General features: G+C 33.8%; 1 protein-coding gene across 1 annotated transcript; it reads right to left on the bottom strand.

Annotated features, from left to right (window-relative positions):
• Window positions 1-141: 141 nt before the first annotated feature.
• Window positions 142-26,082, bottom strand: LOC108004434 (urokinase-type plasminogen activator). Its single transcript, XM_017067347.3, has 11 exons — window positions 25,265-26,082; window positions 23,702-24,326; window positions 2,350-2,446; window positions 2,147-2,268; window positions 1,974-2,075; window positions 1,751-1,875; window positions 1,527-1,651; window positions 1,242-1,441; window positions 1,030-1,164; window positions 733-957; window positions 142-566 (listed from the first exon to the last, which is right to left on the bottom strand). The coding sequence occupies exons 2-11, from the start codon at window positions 23,906-23,908 to the stop codon at window positions 273-275; spliced, it is 1,632 nt and encodes a 543-aa protein (XP_016922836.1). The 5' UTR covers window positions 23,909-24,326; window positions 25,265-26,082; the 3' UTR covers window positions 142-272.
• Between the last annotated feature and the right edge of the window lie 59 nt (window positions 26,083-26,141).

Raw genomic sequence — 26,141 nt, 5'->3', positions numbered from 1 at the left:
TGTTTGATATTATAAATCCGTTTCATTTCTATCTTCATCTAATTGCATGAAATAGTCTCTATTCGTCTACAATGTGGCATCGTATCGTAGAAAGGAAAAGAGTAATAAATGGCATTCGCTTTAAGTGGCAATAATTACTCGTTTCAAAATGATTACTCGTTCTTATACCTAATTAAAAGTACACTGGATATTGTTCTTAACTAAAGATCACTGAACAGTTAATAACACTGAGCACGATAATTAGAACCAAGCACATGAGTGTTATGAAAGTTTTAATTAAAGTCATCGGTTTCTTTCATCACTTTGCTGATCCAGCGAACGTAGTTCGACATTCTGGCGTAAATTCCAAATTTCCCTCGTTTTCCACACCCTTCGCCGAAACTGGTAATACCAAAAATGGTCCAGGGCCGATTGGGTCTTCTAGGATCTTGGCACAGAAGAGGACCTCCGCTATCTCCTGCGCAAGAATCCATTTTCCCGCGACGATATCCGGCGCAAAACATGTTATCTGTGATTCTGTAGTCTACGTAAACATCTCGACATGCTTCTGAAGATACTATAGGTATCTGAAAAGGAAAATTGAATGAAAAAAGATAAAATTTTTTAATCGTTTCAAAGATTTTAATCCTTATTAAATTAAAAGACTTGAAATATTAAATTTAGATTTTCTGTTCTTTCAAAATCTTTATTAATTATTGTTATTAAGTCCAATGACGCATAAATGTAACTTACACGAGCCTCGTGAAGAATGTCAGTCCCGAAGTCATCGGTGACTCGCGACTTTCCCCAGCCAATAATTGTGCATAATTGATTGGCAGGTAGAGGTTGGTTAGGCGCCGGAAGGCAAGCAATTCCTCTGGACGGTGATGCTGTTAAAGTGACCGGAAGACGAAGCATTGCAACATCATTGTCCACTGTGTCCGCATCGTATTCAGGATGTATCGTGACTGAATCCACCTAGGAGAAAAGAAAATAAAATAAAATTCTCTAAAAATATTATTTTTTATTAATTTATAAAACGTTAAGTACTCTTAATTCCAACTCAGTGCCTTCTTTCACTGTCAAATCATGTTCACCAATGCGAACATAAAGTCTCTTTCTGATGCAGTGAGCAGCAGTTAATACCCATCTTGGAGAGACTAAAGTGCCTCCGCAGAAAGCTTCCTATAAAAATTATTGCAACGATTAATCGTGAAATTATTATTTAATGGATAAACAATCCTAATTTTTGTATAACTTACACGAAATCTGTTCAATACGGCTACTTGCCATGGCCAACTTCCTGGAGTCGATGGTCGTCCACCGATGATCCTTGTAAAGTAAGAAAGGCGAGAAGTTTTTTGAATACTCGGCACTCCACATTTCCAAATATTAGAATTTTTCTCGGGGATGAAACTGTCTACCGTGTTGGGATTCAACTCGAACTCGTCTAATACTGCGTCTGTGAATTATAAAAAAATAATGAATATTCTTTCAAAAAATGAAATAGAATAATGAGTGAATAGAATACTTTAAATTTAATTCACCATCTTCTTCTTGATTCCCACGAATTTTTCGATGAATCCATCTTTGGCAGAAGCTACCTTCGACGTAGCAATAAGCACTTTCCCTTATCACATCGCGTCCGCAAATTCCAGGTTTCTTGCACCATCTTCCATTATTTAAATTGGAAATTACAAGATATAGAATTTTTATAATTGATTAAAATTTTTTTTATTTACGATTTCGTAAACAATTTAATGAATGTTACCTATGACGTTGAGTAGTGCATAATCTTGTACAAGGTGACCATTTACTCCACTTTCCGTAATACCCTACAGATTGGTCCTTGCCTCTCTGTCTGCCTTGTCTAGGCGCAGCTTCTTTCTTAGGCATCTAATATCGATCAATTAATTCGTAATTAATTTCCGAACAAAAAATGTTTCTTACATATTGAACTCAGTTTTTAGAAATACAATACCTGAAAATCTTACCTGAATGATGTGAAATTTATCATTTTGTCGATGACCTCTTCGTTGATGTTGCTTGCACCTTCTCCATCTACTTTTTCTATTGTGTTGACAAGTTCTTTCTTCCTATATAAAATGATATAAATGGAATATTGAATTATAATATTTGCAATGAAATGAAATATTCACGAGCTCACCTTAAGTATCGTGGTACCACACTTTTTCTTCTCGCGACACCTTCGAACGCGATTCTGCGTGCAGTGTCGATCGCACACACTCCATTCGCTCCAATTTGTGAAATACGATAATTTTGTGGATCCTAAAGTGTTTATATTTTTAATGAATAATGCAAGAATATAACAGTTAAAAGAAAAAGAGAAAGGAATTGAAAAACACTTACTGTTCTTTGGTAATTGTTCCACAACAGAATCCTGACCGACCACGCGCTGCCAGCTAATGCTATTGTTCCCGTTGGTCACGAACGTCCTGTTTCCGCTCTAAAATTAGCAAAGGGTAACGCGTAATTAATCATCGATAGTTAAAAGAGAGAACGCGATCGTGACGAAATGATTATTTTCTATAAATAGAAAAAAAAAGATATCTGTATAAAAATTGAAAAAAATTTTATTATACGTATACATGTGAAGAAATATGTGCAGGAAAAAGCAATTCTGGCATGTTCATCACGTAGGCAGATCGTTGTAAAAATAATCTGAGATTAACAGCTATGAAGTGAACTAATAGACGTACTGCACCGTGTTCGCGCTGATGCATCTCGAGGATTTCAATTGAAGATGTTAAATTGTAGTGACTTACGTTGTGACATGTTACTGACATCTTGACTTGAATGAAATTTTACCCCTTTTATGATTCCTATTCATATATTCTTTTTTTATATAGTTGATAGTGACTATATATATTATAGTATAATTCTAAATTTTTATTTAAAATACGTTCCATAAAAGATAATTTACAATTGATTAAATTTAAGTATTTTTTTATTTTGATTAATATTTTGATTAATAATTCATCGCTTCATTGATAATTTCATTGATAATATAGTAATCTCAAGGAGTTTTGTGTATTCTAAAAGAAAATTATCTATTCTAAAGAAAATTAATTGTAAATCTATATCTAATATCATTCAAAGAAACTCAGCCTCTTTATTCCCAGTCTAGAAAAAAAAACCTAACCAATTACCATTAATCTGTAATATTTTCTCATATTCGTTGAATACATGTTTAACAACCCATTATTTCTCTCGCGTGAACCATTTGTCGTACGTCAAAAAGGAAGGTACGTGAAAAAGTTGCTCGAGACAGAAACAGAAGAAAAAGCAATAAAAGTTCGAAATCAAATCTTCTGGTGTGCGGGTCGTTTTTTTTTTTTTTTAAAGAGCAAAATAAAAAACCATGAACAATTACCCGTTCTTAAGTAAAGAATTAATAGACTAGTTGCTAACGTTGCTGTCAACCATCTCGAGCATCGTCCAGCATTCTCCAAGGCTGTAACGATCAACACGCGGCACTAAACTCAATTTGCCGGCTCGTAAATGGCACCGCGACGTAACCACCGGCGTCGTTGCTCAATGTCATCGGCGCCGGTGGATACGATAATTCTAAGATTTGATCATGTGCAGAATTTTATGAGTATTGTTAAATCTAGAAATTTTTGAACGTATAATTTTATCAATTAGTTGGATTAAAAAATATTATAATTTTTATGAACTTATAGATTTACGTTGTGAAAATTGTACGAGTACACAAATTGTCAGAATATTCAATTCAAACTGTAATTTTTTCTATGAATCTAATTGGAAATTGATGGATATCATCGTCACAATTGTAAATTTAATTCGTATCGTTTAATTTTCAACGACTACTCCCAAAATGGTACTTTCTTGTAAATATAAATGGCATTTATTAAAAAATTCGTTAATAACGAATCTAATAAAAAATTGATAGATATCTTTATTAAAAATTCTGTAAATTTAATTTGTATTATTAATTTTCAACGACTATTCTCAAAAATGGCACCTTATAATGCACATAAGTAGTTTTATTCAAAAATATATTAATAATTTTCAATGAATATTCTATAGATAGAAGTAAAAATTGTTGAATTGAATTAATTATCATCAGAAATTTTATATTAGTGTGATTAACTCTCATTCCCAAAATTTTTCGCATTAATAATATAGATAAAAATTAATGCTATAATAAAAATGTTATAATATAATTTTGTAATATTAATATTATGGATCTTAATTTTTTTCGATTTTAGAAAACTTTTAAAATTATAATCAATAAACATAATAATTTCGATCAATGAAAATGGGGCACAGGGATCACACCCTTTTTCAATTCAGCCCAGATTGCCCATTATCCTAGACAATAGTTGGAACAAGGCAACGACAAAGTTACCTCATCGAGGTCGTCTTAAGAAATTCAATATTAGATGGTTGATCATGGTTAATATTCTGCAGGGTGGGTTCACTCAGCGTGGGCCTAATTATTCCCTTTACTATTTGAAGGTAAAAAGCATATTAATATAATGAGACAATAGACGAGTGATGTCATGGGATGTATAAAACGCGAAGGTAATCTACTTTTTGCGAACTAGTTTCTGTAGACCTTTGGTTTCCTTAACTCGTCACGATATCTCTTGTAACTTAATTGTCTCGAGTTTTTTTCCTTTGACCTAGATTATTAGCATAATTAACGAGTTACAAAAGTTTCTTAGATAAAAAAATTAGATTTATTTATTCGTAGAAAATTCACATGTTTGTTTTGTAAAGAAAAAATATTTTTTTATTTTTTTAACAAAATTATTTTTCTTATTAATCATATCATATCTTTTAATTATTATTTAGTACTTGAAATTTTAATTTATTAATTAATAAATTATAAAATGATAAATAATAATATTGTGCTAACTAACTTTAATGTCAAATAGTAATATAATTCTTTTTTCTAAAATTAAAAAAATTAAAAAAAAATATTGAAAAAGATCAATGTAATCTTTCAAAAGAAAATTGATAAAAAATTCAATAATTTGAGCAAACATGAATTCCACGAATGTAATACGAATCTTGAAATCGTTGGACTTTATGATGTCATTGCATGGGTCACGACAATTGCATTGGTTTCATTTAAATGAGGTACAATAATTTCGTTGTTCCACTCGACTTTATGATCCGATTAATTCTGTCCGCGCAAAGAACCTCTTAAATGTATGCAACCCGAGAGTTCAGGGTTAATGATGTTCCTGTATTGCACAATTAATTTCTTTGAATTGTCTGCAAAAAGAAAACAGGTTTTCGCTCGATTTCCTTGCTCACCACAAGTAGATCACGTCAAGAATTTAAATTTAATTTAACTCGTACTTGTTCAATTTAATTCACTTTATTTATTATAACATGTTGAATTATCTTATCTATATGTCTGAATTTAATCTATAATGATTTTATGAAAAAACTATGTAATTGCATAAATTTTCTTTTTCTTTTTGTCACTTCTACAAAGAGAAGATAAATAAAAAAGTAAAAAAATTAAAATTAAATTTATTACTATAATTATATATATTCTATGATAATTCTATGATATTCATATTTTTTTATAATAATATCAAGTATTGACAAATTATATAAATGTATATTTTTTTTTATAACGTTGTATTTTCTTCTAAATAAGTTAAATATTTTTTTTACTATAAAACTTTTCTTTGTTGGAAAATTCAGATACATATACAATCACAAATGTTTTTATATACTATTTTAGAAAAAATATAAAAAATATAATTTGGAAATATTTTTTAGAACAGGATAATAGAGTACTAAAATTTAAATATTTTATAATTTGAAATCTTGTTCTATCTTATATCATTACAAAATTACATTCAAAAAAAAATATAAATGATACTGAATGTTTATTTAAAGATTGATTTCACTATCTCAAACTAATATTTATTAATGATTCCACTATAATAAAAAAATTTTTAAACATATAAATCATTATGATGCATAATATAATCATAATGTTTCATATAAAATAGAATAATTGTTGATCTTGACAATAGAATTTATTAATTGAATTCTCCTAAAGTGTATAAAAGACTTTTATGTTTTTAAAAGATCCTTGATCTTTTAGAAATTAATTTTGACAAAATTTTGCAAATATTGCCAACTTGAATCAATCATAAATTGCATAATCCATCTTTGAAGAGAAATATGGATTATTAAAAATCTATTCAAGTACCTCAAAAATATTCAAAACATGAGAATTATTCGAGGTAATAGATTTCGAGATCAGATTCTTCGCTTCTTCCGCGACACGGTTGTCGAAGTGAAGTAGAAGAAAAAGAAGTAAATGGTCTTAAAAGAAAGGAGAGGAGAGGAGGTTGTCTACATGAGGAATTTGTATGCGTTGCGGTGAACATGGCCAAACTAGGCTCAAGTCCGCGGTGCCTTGCATCTTCCCGATGGAATCGCAAAAACCGCGTGCCACTCGCGTGGTAGAAACGATTCCTAAGGATGGAGACCGACGAAAATTGTTATTATTATATCGACAATTGTCGACAAGAAATCGAAATTAGAGAAAAAAGGTTTATTTCGCTCGAAGGATTGACCAGGAGCATTTTCTTGGTTGATTTGCAAATGTGTCGAGAATTCCGTTGGACCATACCAGAAATGATTCACTGGCATTACGTATGCAACTTTAATACCGTTTCGTATTCAAAGCATCTCTGAACAGCACCCTACCAAGACACATTCCAAAGCTGCTCTCACCTGTATTCGTCTTTATGCAGTAATTGTTTATTTTGTGGAAATTAAAGATCGTATCTCTATACATTTCTAGGATCCGTTTTATAGAAAATCTCGTTTTAGTTCTCGTTCATAGAAGATCTATGAATCTCTAAATATTAAGATTTTATCGTTAATAGATTGTAATTATTGCTTTATTAAATTAAATATTCATTGTTCATTGTATTTGTGGTTATGAATCAGTTCTAATCTAAGTCAATATTTTAAAAATACGAGTTATGATTTCTTAAAAATTTTTACTATTCATTCTCTTATTCAAATGTACACTAATCTGCCAAGTTTATTTTATAATAGCAGTTGATTCAAGTAATTCTAACGAAAGAATTATAAAAATATTACTAATCAGGGATAAAATTAGCAGAGTATTAAAGCTTGAAATTCTCTCCAGATATTCTTGAATCTCAAACATTCATTATTTTTCTCTCAACATTCCTTTATATCTTCGAAACCACTCTATAAAACGTACCTCACAAATCATTTTCCTTTTTATATCTATTCTTCTTATATCTTTGAAAAGCTTATAAAACTTTATAAAACAACTATATCGCCCTTTAATTAGCAATTTTTTAGAATCAAGTACTGTCAAGAAACCACTGAATAAAAAAAACGAGAGAAAAGATGTTATATCAACATTTCAAAACCACTCTGTAGAGCGCAATTCATCATTCCTCATATTATAAACAATTCAAAAAGAGCAATTATCCACAAGATGAACATTATCTTGCCAACGAAATCAAAATAAACGAATAAAAAGAAGAGAGGAAAGGGGGGATGAATCGCGTCGCCATTTTCGCCGCCAAGAATCGAGATGCAGTATATCCCGATCCTGAAGAAGGGCCCGGCAAAAAGAGGGTCGATGAAAAAAGGAAAAAAGGGGAAGGATCGGGCCGCGACAACGTCGAGTGGAAAGAGGCCGACGCGACGACCATGCCGAAGAAGATGGATAAGGTTCAGAAGCAATGACATTCGTTTCGCGAACTGACGCCCTGACTATACCGTAGATGGTAGCGCGGCCGGTGTGTCCAATGTCCGAAAATGGCCGTTGATTTCTTCCCAGTGGCTACCGTCGATTTAATACTCGCGGCCGAACGATGGAACGCTCGCTATGGCGCGATCGCGGCCTGATTTATGTGCTGGTGCGCGCGGATCCGAAGGCCAAGGTCCTTGTCCACCTACTATGGTCAGGATGACGTCTGGTAGCGGAGACATCGTCGGCGTAAATCGTGCCTACGTATATTCGCTTACATGAGAATTCCCCGAACGAACAAGTCGCCGCTGTCACTCTCCGCTGCCTGATTTTCCTTGGGTTAATCTGTGCCCCCCCTCCTCGTTTAATTGCCGTCGGTGAGTCTTTGTACCGAGACGGTTCAAGTCCAGCAGGATTGTAGTGATACTTTGCTTCTGTCGAGAGTGTTTCGTGCGTAAAAATGTTTTTCTCGGTACGGTTTTGTAGACTAATAACAGGGTGAATGAAATTTTTTATTTTGAATTTATAGCGAAATGTTTTTCGAGAGTTCGTTTGGGAAGAGGGGTGAGAAATGTATTGGACATTGAAATATTACAAATTATAAAATTTGAATTTTTGTCAATACTTGGTTTGGATAAATGGGCGCAATCTATTTTTGTAACTTGAATTTTTTATTATATCTAATAATGCTATCATGTTATCAATTATGCTTATCATGTGAAAGATACGGAATAAAAATATCCTTTCTTCTGGATGACTTCTAGGTGAATCTAATTCAATCTATGTTGTTAGGTATAGTCACCTATGACCTAACAATAATGATTAGTAATTGGTCCAATCGCCATAATTGTCTAAAATCATCTCATACATTATCTCCTGTTAATATTAAATTGACAATATACATTCAGAATGATACTTTTATATCTTAATCATATCTGAAATATTAATTGTTTCGCATTCCATTTATATTCTTAAACAGATAAATGTTTAGAAAACTTTAATTCTAATATTCGATCAATTGATTCTAGATCAATAGTTTTTAACGCAAAGATCACCATCCCACTAGAGATTCGCGAATGTTATTTTTATACATATAGGGATTGAAAATCATATTTCTGAGAAATTTTTTCTTATATATATATATTTCTTTATATCCTCCAATTTCACTATTGGATGAGACTTTGACTTGTAATTGACATGAATTATTTGAAACAATTTATATCGATAAATTTTAAATTTAAAATAACATCGTAATAATTGTTAATATTAATGAAATCACAATATAACTTGATATGAATTTCAATCCTTGATACGAAAAAAAAAACCATTTTAAATGATCTAGAGATATTTACTATTCATCGCAGAAGTGGTTGTGCCTTGTTGCACGAATGAGTCGCGGGTAATAAGATCGGAGAATACAGATCTTATATAGCCCCTTGAATCTTTTGGGTTGGGCCCGAGCTAGCGTCGCAGTCACGGTACGCTAACGGCCTGCGTAAATGTCATTCGTGGCTTTTTAAACGAACCGTAACAGCACCGTGACTGGATAGCCACTGTTCTACCACGTTACGCGACATTTCTCCAATGCACCCGGCCAATTTGTATTCCTATTTATACAACCTATTCCTATTCGACAACTAACTCTCAAGTCGAAAGTTCGCTTCCCAGGATAAACCTGCCTTATTAAATATAATCGATTAATGGCAGATTCGATCAGAAAATGTGTTTCGAAATTGTGTTTCGAAACGATACACCGTGGGACAATTCGCGATATTGCATGGGGTTGTTTTACGCTTGTCTTGTCCGTGACGATTCAGAGGAACGATTTCTCGTCATGCGACTCTCGTCCCTTCTGCGAAGACTCGAGGCATTTTGCGAAAGAACGCGGTCTCGGACAACGTCTGCGGATTAACGATCGGTCTGTCCACTGCGAGCAGATTCCACTTCTCGTATGGGACATTCAAGGAGCCTTGTCCGCGAAGATTTCTCAAATATTTCTTCCTTCGTTCGTTGGTCTAAAGCCACGTTTTTTTTCAAACTCTTCGAGGTAGAAACTGAAGTTGTTTCGTACGAAGAAAAATCGAACACTGAATAAATTTGAACTAGAAAATCCGATGGAAATGGTTGCTCGAATTTATACGACACGAACTCGTAACATTGTTCCGTGCAAATAAAGGCGAAATTGTAGTTACCGCAGCGAAAAGATAATATTTTTAAATGTTTCACAAGTTTCGACATACTCGGTTGGCCATTTCCTGGCCGGGATATCATACATAAAGCCTCCAACTTTATTATCCGAGCAATTTGAAACGCAACACTGGCGAAGACAATTTCGAACTGCGCCCAATCGGTGCTAGAGTTTTACTAGCCTTAACCGCGTCCCGATCGAATTTGCATCTCTTCGGTTTCACGAAAGCCTGCCCCCGATCCGTGACCACGTGGCTGTTTGTCGTGAGCAAACTGTGAAAGCGAGAGTACAAGATGACCGGCCTTACATGTACCATGTAAAGGACTTTCCAAATCGTTGCACAATCGAACTCTCCTTCTTCCCTTAAGCAAATCCGCTCGAGGGAAGGAAAAGGATAGGATGAAACCTTGGAAGACCACCACGGATCATTTTGCAGAATCCGGCAATTCGTTTCTCCCTCCTCCGCCCGCTCGAGGATCGTTGGTTTCCAGGGGACGATTTAAAGTTCGTGAGTGAGTCGATTTACAGTGAAAAACGATAACCCTGAGCTATTGCTTGGGCGTTGCTCGTTGCTTGCAGTCTGGACACGGAGCGCTTAAACGTGTCACGTGTCGGAAGAAAGGTTGGTGAGCCAGACTCCCACGGAATTTATTACATGTGCAACGGTAGCACGGCCGCTTGTTTATCGCGTCTCCTGTGTAACTTCCATGTGCATTTTCCTCGTCTCTCTTTCGCTCCATTCCCCCCTTTCTCTCTGTCGCGCAATATCTTAATGCCCTGATGAGATCATCGCGTGATTTACTGTCTCCCTTGTGCAATGAGGAGCAACACGCGGCCGTTGTCCGCCCACTTCAGCAGAATCTAATGAAAAGAGATTCCACGAGTATGTAAGTACGCGGACGGGCCCTTCTCCTTTGGGATATTTCGCAATTTGTAAAATTGTACGTACGAAGAGGCGAACTTGAATAATTGAATAATTTACAGTCTCAGAAACGTTTGAAAGGTATATTCAAGAGGAAATAGCATAGAAGGAACGTTATAAGTTTTTTGAAAGTGAAAAATCCAGTTTTAAATCATTGTCCTATCGAGCATTCTAACTATTGATTGAATTTTGGTGTCAAAAATAAAATCCCTAAGTAGTTTCTCAAAGCGTTTAATTTCTTTTTTTATATATAAAAAGATATTTGTTATTAAATTTTAATATTATGATATTATTGATTAGGTTTTCCATTTAATTACGAAATTTTTTGAAAGAAACATTCATAATTCTTCTTTTCAAAATTTTACTGTTTATGGTTCTGAATTCATTGTATGTTAAGAAACTTTTCTTTTGAATATTTTTCCTCATTTTTTTTTCAGTTCAAACTTGTCGCATAGAAAACGAGATCGATGATGTAAATAAAATACCAAAAACAATAAATGATATAATAAAAGGAAGAGAGTTAACATAGCTAAATTATACTTGTTAGATTATAGATAGGTTAACTTCATTTGTTTATAAACCAAATATTGATGATAGAAAAATGTTTAAATAAAAAAATGCTGGATTGATCATTATCCAAGTTAATTATATATCTAAAAAAGAACGATGAACAAATTTTAAAAATATCCAGTCCGGACTATTGCAAAAATTTATTAAAAAGAAAAAATATAATGTGATAGCATAATATTTATATTGACAAAAATAAATTTACAATATTATGATTTTAATAAATATAATACTATTCTGTTTTATACTGTCTCTTTCATAAGTCTGCTTCTCAATATAACCAATTTATAAAAAAGGAAGTTAATAATATGAAGTAATTGATCTTTGCAATTGTCAATTAAAAGTAGAATAATCTTTTAATCTTCCTTACATCTTGTTCGAAACAAAAATGTTTCTCTCATGCCATTTTTTTTCTAGTACATCATCAGAAAGAATGTACGTAAATAATTACGAATATTTTCACTGATTATTTTTTCTTTTTTCATTTTACATAAAATCAAAAGTAACACATCGCGAGTAGTTTTCTCGTTAAATTTAGCCAGTAGTCAAGTATGTTTTCATATAAATATTTTTAAGGACAACAATGAGAATTCTCGTGATCCATCCATGATATATAAAGATTAATATTAAAATAAAAAAAAAATCAAACAAACGAAGGGGGAATTTTGAGTTAAAAATATAAGAAAAATATTGTTGTATATGTATCCTGGTAGAAATTGGAGTTTAGGTATGTGAAATTGGACTGCGAAGCCTTTGAGAGAGGAATGTTTATGTGGTTTTGCGGGGAGATTGCTTGGTCTCGTCGAAGGGAAACGGTGTAAAAATAGTCGTTCTTGACGGCTTTAAACGCGTGCATTTGTTTTTCCGTCGCTGTTGTACGGGTCTTGATTACGTTGGCTACCGTGAACTAAGGTCTTTTTCTGGAAATGGATTTTTAAAAAAGATTTTCAGCTCACAAAACATCGTTCGAAGCTCGTTCGAATCTGAAGAAAGAAAGGAAATGAAATTTAAATTCATTATTTAATTCCAACTTTCATTCCAACTAGATATCTTTGCATTCATATTATCGCTTTCTGTTATAGAGAAACGAATATTTTGTGAATAATATATATTTTACAAAATTTCTAAATATATATTGTTAAGGGAAAAAAATGCGGTTTTAAAAGAATTCTAAAAACTCGTTAATGGAACGTTCTCGCTTTCGAACCTCCCCTTTTCTTCTCCGTTCTCCTCCAATCCTAAGCATTCAATTCCATCAACATCTCTATCCATTTATCCAACATGTCCCCACAACATTCCCTCCCTAAATAACCACGCGATCCTTCAGCCATCCTCTTCAACACCTTCCACCTTTTTCTTCGATCTCTCGTAATTCGCGGCTCGTCCACAGCGAATATGAACACGTTCTTTTCACGAGGAACAACACAACTCGAAACAGCAGCGATCCGGAAATAACCGTGGCCGTAAACCGTGAACCGGGCGGCGAGCAAGAAGAAGAGAAACGCTTAAAGTCGTGGAAAAAGCGAGCCAGGTGACTGGCGCATCCACGGCCGTCATGGCAGTTAGCTTTATGGTTTCACGGTTGGAACGTGCTCGACTCGAACTAATCCCGCGAATTAAGGCTCGTTAATAGCCGGACAGAAATAGCGGATCTTTTCTCGTACGGTGCTTCCGAACGAAGAAATTGAGCGAAACCGGCGGAGGAAGAACGTGCGTCGAGCACGACGAATCAATTATCATCTCATTTGCCGGAGGACGTGATTCCACGATGGCTCTGATTCGACCGTGGATGCCTCTCGTGGATCGTGAACTTGTCACGGATGCTTGATTCCCCTTTTGATTTTTTTATCCTCTTTTGCTTTTTATTTAATGAGGATATAAGGATGGCACGTTGTGTTTGCACTTCCTTTTTTTTTATTTTGTTCGTTAAGTTTGCCAATCCTCGAGTATACACTACGCTTGTTTCCCGATTAAGGAACAAACGAGAATTACCGTTATTATTATTTTCATTTGTAATTACGTGAGGTATTTTATCTATATATTGGTGTTAGAACTATCTGAAAAAAAAATCGAAATGCGCTATTGTTGTTTCTCAATTTGTGCGACCATGACTTTCAAGAGACAATTATTATTATTATTATTATTATTATTATTATTTCTATTTATAATTATGTACATATATAAAGTGTTTTGTACAGTTGTGTATACAGTTCGTATATTTATCTTCTAATTGGTTCTAAAATAGCGGATGTATATCGAAATGGATATAAGGTATATAATGTATATATTCGTACTTATACGTGGCTTCATTTAAAATTAGTAAAAAATAATTTTAAAAAACTTGACAAATAATTATGAATAAAATAATATACGATTATGAGTAAAAGTATGAAAATTTATGTAAATGTTATGTTTGGTTGATTTAATGATGGTGCTACTAATAAATACGACGTAGAAAATAAAATAAATTGAAAATACGTAAATCGATCAACGACTGTCAACTGGTGAAATTAATTGTTCAGCGGTTGGATACAAATGAATTATCAATAGATAGTTTGACGTAACAATGAAGATAAGTATGAAGATAAGAAAAAATAAAAATTAGTTCTCGAGAAATTTGAATTTGAAAATTTGATCATTCGGCTTTTTAATCATATTTAATAAAAAAAGAGAACATAAATGACAAAATTTTATTCTACATCTTTTGCTTCTTCATACGTAATAATCTTAGTGATAGTTCATATCATCATTTTGGAAATTATTTGATTTATTCAAAAAACAAAGATTCAAATGAATATTCAAATTCATTCTATATTTTCGATTATCTTCTGTTCGATTGTATTTCCAGTTCTGAAATAATTTGTATAAAAAATTCAAAAATAGAGATTTAATAATTTTATTTATTTACTTCAATATAGCTATACTTATAAACAAATTATTTAAAATTCAAAAAAAGATATTAAACATTCGTTGTAATCGTATATTAAAAATATTATATATTTTCTTTTCTGGCATTTTTATTAAATTTGTTGAAAATATGTGGATTGGATTGACAAAAATTTTTATAAACATAATAGAAGAATTTTAAATCGTGGAATATTGACGAATATTTCTTATCACTTTCTGTTTTATTGGCGTTTGAACTTTGACCCCCATAAAATTTCATTCCAATTTTGGCAAATCTAATCTAATATGCGGAGTCTAATTGATACATATTTTTTATACATATTTTCAAACAACAAATATATAAATAAATATTACTCATGATATATCACTGTCTTGGATATACAAAACATATTTTCAAAACATATTTCAATAAATTAACTTAATCTCTCAACAAGATTTAAGATTCGAAATTCATATCTTGCATAAATCCGCGAATATTTCACTTCACGAATTGGACGAATAAAAACAAAATTTTCCCAACCCTATTCGTCAGACGCGATAACTCCATGCGTTTCTCAACGAATCGTCCCCTGAACCTCGTAAAACAGTGGTTTCTGTAAAACGTTTATGGTCAGAAAGGCATTCGAAATTCATTACCCGAGTTCTCGTATACGCGAGTTGTGCGTTCGTCGTTCATTCAGCGTCTGTCCATTCCATGTTCGTAAATTTCAGCGATTAGCTCGGGCTTTCGCTGGATCCCAGTTCGCTCGTCTATTCCTTGAATTTACGCGGTATCGCGCGGAAACGGCAAAAGTGGTGGTGTGTTACGACTGGCTGTATTCCAGCTAGGACGATCCGATTGCCGCTTCCTCGTACGATAGAAGAATTTACGGCTTGATTGTTGAGAATGGATTAATGGCGCGTCGAAATGGAAGGTGGTAAATTTTCAGTTGATTTCTCATTAAGTTCGATTAGATTTGTCTTATAAATATTTCTTCAAACAGTTTCTCAATTTTCAATTTTTTTTTTCATTCATTCATTTCTTTTTGTACAAAAACTCTCTCAAAAATACGCTCTTACCCGTAAAATCTTTGTATATTTAATGTTTAGAATAAATTCGATTTAGTTTGAATTAGATTTAGATTATCTAATATTTAGATTAAAAGCTAAATTAAATCCAATAGGATTTTAAATTCAAATCTAGTTAAAAATTATTTGGTTGTATTCTTTTTAGTTAAATGTTAATAAAGAAAAAAACACAGTTATGATGTGTATTAATATTCATTATATTTAAACATTTTTTTCGTTATATTAAAAAATACTAGGATCAAAACCATATTTGCAAAATAAAAAATGACTAATAATTAATAATACTAAAATCGACTTTTTATATCATGGAATATTAGTCTGTTCTTTTCGTGTAAATTTTTTTAATATAACATTTTCACTTATAAATCTAACTAAAATTTAAAATTGTATCTAAAACCAAACATATATATATATTTTCCTTTATAATTACTTTTAACATAGATTAGATAACATTATTTACTATCATTATGAGTAAGCTTTAGGTTAAATAAATAAGAACAGTGGTCGCCATTAGGCGATTTCTTATGTTAGAAATTTTTTTGCGAATATTTTTTAAAAATAAGACCTTAGATCTAAACGATCTTACATCATTAATATATCAATACAAAAAAAAGTTGTTTAAAATGATAATCTTTACAATATATTCTTAAATAAATCGAAATCGATGAAATAGTCTCTTTTCTACATAATTATCCTTTACTAATTCTATCAATTCTATACAAATTCTATACAAATACAAATATTACTTCATATCACTCGATCTCTGATGAATTTAAAATTCAATTCAACATCGTCATTAAATGAATCACTTATTCTAAATTGCTCTTAAAATTCTATTGTTCAAAATGATTTGAAATTTCATTAAAATTTCTCTTTTCTAAGTTTTATAGTAAAGAAAAGAAACGTAATGGACGATATTAATTGGCGTGCAGCACGCGTGACATTGTACCTTTACTCGGTCTTTAGCAATCGTCCGACGAGAAGTGGTAACCTATCAGAACGAGTTATTCCGGTATAACTTGCCCATGCACAAAGAACTGCCCTCATTAATATTGTGTATTTAATACAACTCGTTTTCTGCACGACCGATTTAACGATTCCCGCGAAACTGACCCATGTTTACCAAACCGAGCAGTTTACGCTGTTCGAGACCGTCTTTCCTCCGATTCCCTGCGATCGGCGTTGAATTATCGATCTCATTAGCCGCGAATGTTGCTCCCCTTTTATCTACTCCTACTATCACTCGTTTTACGAGTTTCTGATTAAAAATGCTACGGGCCACAGTAGCGTTTAAACCTGTATCCCGTGGTACCCATAGAAATGGCCACTAGCCAGAGAATTTTATTCCATTTGGATTTTTTAAAAACAAGTTTAGTACACGGATGTCGAGTGTTGATCAGATTTCAATCCCTTATCTTATTGACTATCGCTCTCCATTAATCCGACTTAGAAAGGGTAAATTCAATTTGTGACGTTTATATTAACCGTGTTAACACTGTGCTGATTGATGATGCGACACTAGCGCCGCGCGACTGTTAACTAATAGTAACCAATTATTTATCTATGCATAAATTTTTTAGATTATTTATTTACTTCTATTTCCTTCTTCTTTTTATTTTCAAGTATATTCGAATCGATACACTTTTCTATGAATGTAACAAAGATACATTTTATTTCTTGACGTGAAAATTATGCGTGGAATTAGTCGATCATCACAACGTTAGTGAGAATTGAATACATCTGACTGAGAATAATACGAGCAATGAATTATTTAAAATTGAATTACAAATGCAAATTTTTAAAATGGATTAGAGACATGAATTGACGGTTTTCGTATACGGTCTTCGTATTTTTCGTTTAAAATAAATTTCAAACAGGGGCAATTTTTGCAGAGTTTCCTTATCTTCCATCATTTCGATGCAAATAAATAAATTTCACCGCGTCTGCATACGTCTCGACAAATCAACCTATCCACATATTCGAGCGGTACAATTGGAATGGTTAACCGACTGACAACGACGTCGAGGAATCCGTTTTCTCGCGGAATGCTAATCGCAATCCCGGCGATCTTCACCGTTCCAGTGGACAATGAGGCTATCGCGTTGAATACGAAAAGAAAGAAGGCAGGGGAAAGGAACGATGGGGTGACAGAAGAAAGATCGGTGACAGATTCACGAACAACGGGACCGAGGATCGTGAATTGTTGAAAGAAGAACCCTGGAAAGAGTTTCTCTTCTCGTTCTACGACTCATTCTCGCTCGTTCACTCTCTTTCGTTCTTTCTTCCCTCTTCGTTGCGACTACTTTTTACCAGATACAAGGTTAACATACTTCCTGCAACAGCACAAATTCCACGCGATAGTCGTAGTAAGATGATACGTAATAAGAAACTAATCGAACTGCTCATTCTGTGGGAAGAGAAATCTCCACGGGGCGCTTTTGCAGCTTGCGCTTCGAGAGAATTGTACGATATGCTTGATAAGTTTAAGTTAAAAAAGATAAAGATAAATAGAAAATAAAATTCTCTCGAATAAGAAAATGATCGCAAGAATTATAAGATACTCTTAAGAATCTTTTAATTATACGGAATGAAGATTATTTGAAAATTAGAAAGCATTCGAACAACAATATAATTGGAATACTTGGTTATCGAATTAATTTAGAATGATTGTTTCGCTGATTGATCATAAAATGCCTAATTAGTGATTAACAATCCAGAATATGTGGGATATTCTTATAGATATTGATCGATTCGATTCGTGTTACATCAGAAGACTTTTAATTATTTTATTTTAATTATGATATCTACGAAATATTACAATTTTCACAGAGATGAAAGGTAGAATTCAAATCTCATAGAATAAAGACCATTTTGATCTTATACAATAACCACCCCCCCTAGATATCTCATTAAACTTTATCACAATGTGAGCTCGCGTGGTTAACAATGCCATGTATTGTATTATGAGGCGAAACGAGAATCATAACGATTATTAATCTTCGAAAGACGACGAGACTTCAACTCGCGATCTATTCGCATGGTTACATTGTCCCCACATGACCTCGTGTACTTCGTTGAATAGCTGGTAAATTATTCCGGCGATCTCGACTTGCTAATAGAATAACAAGGAAGGAAAGAGAGTGGAGAAGAGCGGATCTCGCGACAGGAAGTTTCGCTGCAGGGTGTCTCGAGTCCCCGAGGTCAGCCGCCATTTTTACGTGGATCGAGAGTCACGGGTGATTGACACCCGTCGTCGTTTTCTTTCATCGTGTCCAAGCTTACCGAGAGCCGATTATTAATTGCAGAATGCCACTCTCTTCCCCGTGGGATAAATACATGGATGAAGATGGACGACAGGAAGTTGATCATTCTTTCTCTCGAATTGAAAGGAAAACATCACAGCACGACACCTTGTCTCGAATATACCGTTATTCTTGGCTGATTTTGGATCTCTGATTTTAAATCTCTGATTTTATGATGGATAATTCTTTCATTCGACAAGAAAGTAATTGATTACGTAGAAAATAATCACGATAATTGTAATTATTAATCAAGAAATCAGTCACAGAGAAAGAAGATCTAATGCAATTTTTCAAAAAAGCAGCAATAATTAAAATCGTCTTAAACTTAAAATTCGCCGCAAGATCAAGAAATTGCTCGTATAATTGTATGACGATGAATTTCTCGATTTTGAGAACATCATATTTTTATTTTAACAATTAACAAATTATTTTGTGCAAACGATTAAATGTAATCGGATATATGATAAGATAAAAAAGAGGATAAATTAAGAATCTAATTTAGATCAGAGTTCATAGTTCTCATGTTACCATCCACAGATTCAAAGACATCGGAGAACAGCCTTTCGGTGTTCAACCAGGACACTTGCGAACCGAACTTTTTCCAGCCCGACCGCCGATGATCTCGATAACGTCTCCACGAGAAATACACCGTTCACCAGTTTATATTTAGCGCATCCTTCCTTCCTCTCGCTCTCGATCACGATGTTTTCATGCACCATCTCGGTCCCAGCCGAATCGTAAATCCGTGGAATTGCTCCTCCTCGGCTTGTCAAACGCACCACAGATTCACAGCCGGATGAGGGCCTCGAGTGGTAACATCGATACCGATGCTCGATTGTCGGTAATCTTGTAGGAACAGCGTTGTGGTTAGGCGATGGGACGAGGGATGTGTATCAGATAAAGGATAAGCATTTGTTTCAGTTTCTTCTTGACTCTCTTATCTGAGCTAACAGGCTAATTTATGGGTTCTCGGACGGACCGAAGATAGGAAACAGATGTTGGATCATTGATTTCTCTCCTCCTGCTCCTTTTCGTCGAGATTGTTGCGTTTATTGTTATCGAAATTTCATCGAATGATGAACGATTAAGAAAAAAATCAAATTTTTTTGGGTTTAAAATTAGAAACCCAAATGATTTTTATTAAGATAATAGATTATGATTTAACTTGCGAATTTCTATGCAATCTTTGTTACTAAATTATTTAAACTAAAGAAAAACAATTGAATTTTTCTTATATAGTGCAAAATCACGATTATCGATTATTGAATAATTTAATATTAATAATTTAATATTAATAATTAATCACAATAACTGTAATTAAAGATCATGATTTTTATCTGATCATATTCGAACTCATCACTTTTATACAAATATTAATCTTTAAGTTTAGAATTTTAAAAATAGATGAAAGTAAAAGTGATTTCTTTTAATATCCGCTTGAGAATTATTATCTTATGATCGTGTATTAGGGCCCATCATTTCTCGAAAAATATCAATATTTAACTATAGAAACTTCAAATGATACGAAATAATCGGGATTAATGGATTAAAATTAGAGTATAAGAGAATCGATAACACGTTTAATAGCAGAATTAAGCCTTCAGTCATAAAGTAATAGCCTCGTAAAGGTTTAAACATAGAAGGATATCTCGAAGCGATAATTCGATTGAATATTCCGGAACAAGATCCGTTATTTGAAGGGGAGTACAAGCGCGGCAGACCTTGAGACTTAGGATCAGCAGAATTCGAGGGAACGAAATGAAATTATAGTTATTACCAGTGTATCTTATGGGGAAAGCATAGTTCCTTAAGCATCAAACTATTGCTTTGCTGTATCGGATTTAGGCTGACACAATGCTTGGAGTTTCGTCCCCTCCGGGTTCACGCGAGCCTAAAACTACCTACTAAACACCGTTCGACCGATCTTTCCTCACCGATCAATCGACACAGATTATTCGCCATTTGCAGAGAAGAATAATCTGTTTCCATTCGATCGTAGATACCGGATCGTTCCTTTTCTGAAAAGGATCTTTTAAACTCGGTTCCTCCTTTTCCCATCCCCCCATCCGAGAATTCTATTTGCGGCGCTATCGACTTTTGTTTTTGAAATAGTAGAGTGAAGTGTTTCATTTATGTAATGAGTAGTGATGAAATATTTTAGATACATATTTTTCTAATTATTCCCTTTTTATTTTAAATAAGACAATTAATAAGGTGATCAATTTGCTGAAGACCTTGAGATGATCATGATTTTAGGAAAAAAGTCATCTTGATTCTGACATGACATAACATTAATGATGATCTTGTATGCCCTTTAAACGAACTTAAGTTTCAATAAATTAACCTCGATAGCCTTCGGTATATTCAATAATATAATATTGATGACTTCTCATGATAGTCAAGTGACCTTGAGTTCTAATGGCACAACCTTGGTAGCTTTCATCCTCAAATGATCTTGGATTCCAATTATAATTTTGATGATCTCGAGTTAATTTTCAATGTGAATTTAAATGTGAATGTCACATTCTTGATGTATAATTATTTTGAATGGAGATTTGAAAAATTCGATTAGTAATCTCAGAGTTTTGTAATTAATTTTCCTTACGTATTTTCTAAAACGATTTATTTATATAACATTGCGTCGATTTAATTGACAATTATTTGTTAAATTTTTCGTTTTATCTTTGTTTTATTTTTATAATAATAATCATTAAATATTTAAAATTTATAATCGCAAACTTATTTCTTATTACTTTTTATTCTTAATTTGTAATCATATTTATTTTAATAGATTCAATTTTAATGATTTGCTAAATTACAAATTATTGCATCATTCGTGCAAGAACTGTGGACATATTCATAATGTTAAAAATATAAATTTTTTTATTTTTCTTTCTACGATTACGTATAAGTATAATAAACTATATATAAATGGTTGCCATTTACTATTGATCGATTTACTTTTGCTCACAGTAAAGGAGATAATCGCAAACACGTACAAGATAATCGTTATGATAATTTATTTAAATGTACAATAATCCGTTACGGTTTGTCGAACGATTTTACTATCGTCCAGGTCAACCGTTCCTTTCATTCCCAGCATCAACGTCAATATTAACGCCGCAGTAAACGAGAAACATATTGAAACATTAAAAAGAATTGTCCAATCCCAATGCATCGGGTTCAGGCTTCGATTAGCGACGTCTTGAATCGCTGTCGACTTTCATTTTAAAGAGCGTGGTTCTTACAGATACGCAGTTATCTTGCTTTTAATTAAAGCACATTAATATGCGTCTTACTCTGATTATCTCATCGTCAAGATTTGTGAGATGTTTTTTTTTGTAAGAATTAAGTTTTTCTCTTTCTCCCTCTCTCTTTCTCTCTCTCTCTTTCTCTCTCTCTTTCATGCTTCACTTCTCTTTTAATCAATCAAGAATTTTATGAGTAATTTTTTCCGCTGAACGATTACTCAATTGCGCGTGCACTGCATGGAAATGATCTTTTGGATCAGATTTCCACGATGAAAGTGAAACTAATGGAACGGGGCCTCTGTGTCATTAATTTTAAGGAAGTTTTACTCGCTACCGTTGGTTTTTTCACAGCAATCGTGGTAGTATCGTGTTCTGCACGCGTCACGAACCCGCCAGCAGCTCGAAGACACACGATTATTTAGAAAGTATCTTGCCTCGGATATTATGGATACATAAATATCGATTGTTCCTGCTCAAAATTCTTTGAACGTTTGCTATATGATCAAGTTACTTACTGCCAAAAATGTTATTGATTTATAAAGTATATTCTTTCTTATATAATATTTTTTATTATATTATGTTATTGATAAAAATTAATAGGCAATGGAAATAATTCAGATGGTATCAATAAAAATACTAATTTCTATTGGTGTATCACATATAATAAGAAAAATATTACTTCAAATGAAAGCCGTCTTTGTTGATTCTTATATTATTTCAAAGTTGATAGAGAATAAAAATATGAATCTTTTAAATGATTGCAAATAAAAATGATTGCAAACAGTTTTGTTGAAACATTAAAAATATATAGTCAGTATTTTCTGACTATAAATGTTTAACAGAATATTAAATAATTCCATTTAATCTAAAAAATACCATTTAATCTATAAAAATTTTATTGCTAATAACTAAACATATACAGATGCTTCACTAGATATTATCATTTCATTTTATGTATATTATTAGTGATAGCAAAAAATTTTTCAAATGAAATTAAGTAGTTTCAAGAAAAGTATTCTGATATTATTAGTTTTTTTATAGGACACATAAAAAATATGAAAATCATTAATATTTTTTAAAGTCATATTTTTTATAAAAAAATATTAACCTACTTGTTAAAAAAATTAATTTAGAAGAAATATTTTAATTTAAAATTTGTAAAATTTATCATATGAAAAATAAGCAGAACAGTGTCAATGTTCCCTATCATCTTTTCTTTTTATATATTTGGATTAAAATATCTTCTAAATCAATGATTTTTGGACCCAAATAGACTCTTTTATAAAGAATATCAAGTTATATCAACTAGTGCAATAAAATATATATAATTCCACTTAAAAAAAAACGTTAATAATCTTTCCATATCCTCTACGAATTTATCTACAAAAACAATTACAATAACACCGGAATGTGCCGTTCTGAAACCATTAAAAAATCCCATATGAAATATTTTTGCTACAAATGAAAAACGAGATGAACCATTGAATATAATATAAACCCTGTATATTATAATTTAATTTCATTCGACTTTTCGTTTGAAACATTTGTTATAAGCCTGTATAAATTCGTCCACAAATAAGAATCAAATGTTCCAAATTCCTTCTTAAACCCTCCCCTCAATCGTTCAAACTCAATCGTTTCAACACTTTCGCTTGAAGGAAACGCGAAACGTAAACTTCCCTTGCCAGTGCCAACAATCCATCCGCTCTCACCGAAACGTCCAATCATCTCTCAGTCACAAAGTTGCTAAATACTCACCGAGGCTTGGTCGAGGCAGACAGCGGTGCGTGTCGTGGCGAGAAATAGCAGGAGGAGCAGGAGGGCCGCGTTCGCCCCCAACAGCCGAGCGATCATACCCGCTGAATCGAGGAGGCCTGCCAGTGGGGGCAGCGAGCGCAGACAGTTCGACGACGTCGAGGACGTGCTCGACGACGAAGCGGGCCGGTGCTCCTGTCGCGGATGCATCGCTTCATGATCGCAACGTGCCCCTTTCTCGTCCCTCCGTCGACGCTTTCGTCCTCTCGTTCCCTCTCTGTTTCACGCACTCCCTCCCTCCTTCCCCACCGTCCGCCTTATTCTTCTCGCGCCTTCACCACCTCTTCTTTCCTCTTTTTTCCTCCTCCTGAGGAGAAGGTGCGCGCGCGATTCTACGTGCGTGAACTCGCGAGTCCGCGCGCGGCTCTATAAATACGTCCGCGACTCCACGCGAAGAATCTCAAACGAGCTCGCCATAAAACACCATGAGTAGAAGAACACGAGGAGGGGTTAAAGTCTTCTTTTCTCTCTCTGTCTGTCTCTCGTAGATGCTATTGGATCGATCCCATCGATCAAAAGCGACCACTCAAAGCTTCCGAGACTTCTGCTCTCGTTTCTGTTGCCGATCCTGAAACCATCGATCAAGGAAAAGAAGCGTGTTATTAGCGTTTTTCCGTATGCTAGAGGCCGCCAGCTAACTCGCTTTTGCTTTGTTAATTTCGCGTAATACCCTGTAACGAGTTGATGGAAGGCTCGAGCTTCTGGCTAACGTTTCTTACGTTTCTCTTACAAGAGGAAAATTAGTATGGATTTTGCGATGGAATTTGATATTCTGTTAAAAGAAGAAGTTGTTGGAATCGTTGAGATACCGTGCAACTTAAGGGCTACAATTAAAATGGAGAAAAATGTTCAGTCGTGCAATTTTCCAGTTTCCAGTCTCCTGTTAATTGTACCAATGAACTATTGGTCTGCAGTGAATTATTATTTGCTCAGCAAAAATTTATATATACTTATTATATGCATATATCCACGATCCTTTTCACGATCATTTTAAAAATTAAATGTCGTGCAATATCCAAAACAAAAGTCTCGATTCAGTCGTTCATTCTAAATGATCTGTTTATGCCTTACGAGGCATACGAATGGAAATTAATAATCAGCAAATAAGTTGATTCGTGAGCTTTAACGGTAGAAAGAACTTGACGAGTCATTGAATCGATGGTCTCGACCGGAAATAGCCGAGTGTGTAGGATTACAGTAGGAGGATCTCGCGAGAAAGAGCGTACGTGTGGGATACAGGTGGCGAGGCACGTTCCTCGGGCGAAAAGACACCAGGATATTACCTCGATGCAAAATAGCGGTGTACACATTACGATTCTTTATGTAACGCGAAAGTGGATACCATTCACGGCATATGTTTCTCCTATTTCATTGGAGAATCGAAAAAGGTGTTCTGGTCACGAAACCGTTCAACGTTCGATTACTCTTATCGAATTACTCGACGCGTAACAAAAGCAAATCTGATAGAATTCCGCGATACAACACGGAGGGGAAATATATGCTTACCTTATCTGACATGTCCATGTTGCCAAGATCCACCGGATTCAATCGATCGAACGCTTCATCGGAACAGGATATTGATTATCGATCACCGACATCGTCCATTATCTTTAAGCTTTTGAAAAAAAAAGTTTTTTCTTCGAAGTAAAATTATTAAACGATAACGAACGATAATGTCCCTAACGGTTAGAGATAAATGTCCTTGTGGACAGATCGATCAGAGGAAGCGGATCACACCGCTTCGACTTCGATCAACGTCTGGAACCTCTCAGCGGGATTACAAGCGACCCAACGACTCGTTCTCCAGCTGGTAAAATTGTTCAAGTTGAAATACAGCAAACGAACGGCGTGCCAACGGCCGATATTTTTAGTTCTCCTTCCCTCCACCATCTATCTTCAAGTTTGGGTTTCCTGGTCGTTTTAGACGCACTGTCGAGACGGCGTGGTTCTTTCCAACCCAACCAATAAGTTGTTGGCTATTGCTGTGTGTACTTAAAATTTTTAAGTATTTTTAATCGCACTCTGTAATTCTTTCAAATTCTCCTTAATCACGAGACTAACTAATTCTTTGACTCGAAAACTCGAAAGAATTGGCATATTCTTCCGTCCAACTCTTCCATCCACTTCTTCAAAAATCGATTTCTTTTTTTTTTCAAAATCACTCTTATCACACACACGAATGCTTTTGCTAACTGATTCTCTTTGTGAAATTTGTTCGTCAGTATATTATTAACAAACAGGAAATGAAAACTCGATCGTGAACAAACGAAAAGACACCTAGCATGCTGGAGCTTCTCGAGCACACGCACGTGGCTCCAAGCCGACTGACGAGATACACGCGCGAGGAAGTATCAACAGAGGTTGAGAGGAGTGGCTACCAAGC

This window comes from Apis cerana, linkage group LG10 (genome assembly GCF_029169275.1).
Source record: "Apis cerana isolate GH-2021 linkage group LG10, AcerK_1.0, whole genome shotgun sequence".
NCBI classification, from domain to species: domain Eukaryota; kingdom Metazoa; phylum Arthropoda; class Insecta; order Hymenoptera; family Apidae; genus Apis; species Apis cerana.
The sequence above is the reverse complement of the archived record's forward strand: the minus strand, read 5'-3'. Positions and strand labels throughout refer to the sequence as shown.

What these genes read in the sequence shown, in the direction of transcription:
- LOC108004434 (XM_017067347.3), bottom strand. Translation starts at nt 23,908, where the DNA reads ATGCATCCGCGACAGGAGCACCGGCCCGCTTCGTCGTCGAGCACGTCC. An exon ending in GGAACAATTACCAAAGAACA is followed by an intron (nt 2,269 to 2,349) that starts GTAAGTGTTTTT and finishes TAAACACTTTAG; the next exon opens with GATCCACAAAATTATCGTAT. An exon ending in ATAAATTTCACATCATTCAG is followed by an intron (nt 1,876 to 1,973) that starts GTAAGATTTTCA and finishes GATCGATATTAG; the next exon opens with ATGCCTAAGAAAGAAGCTGC.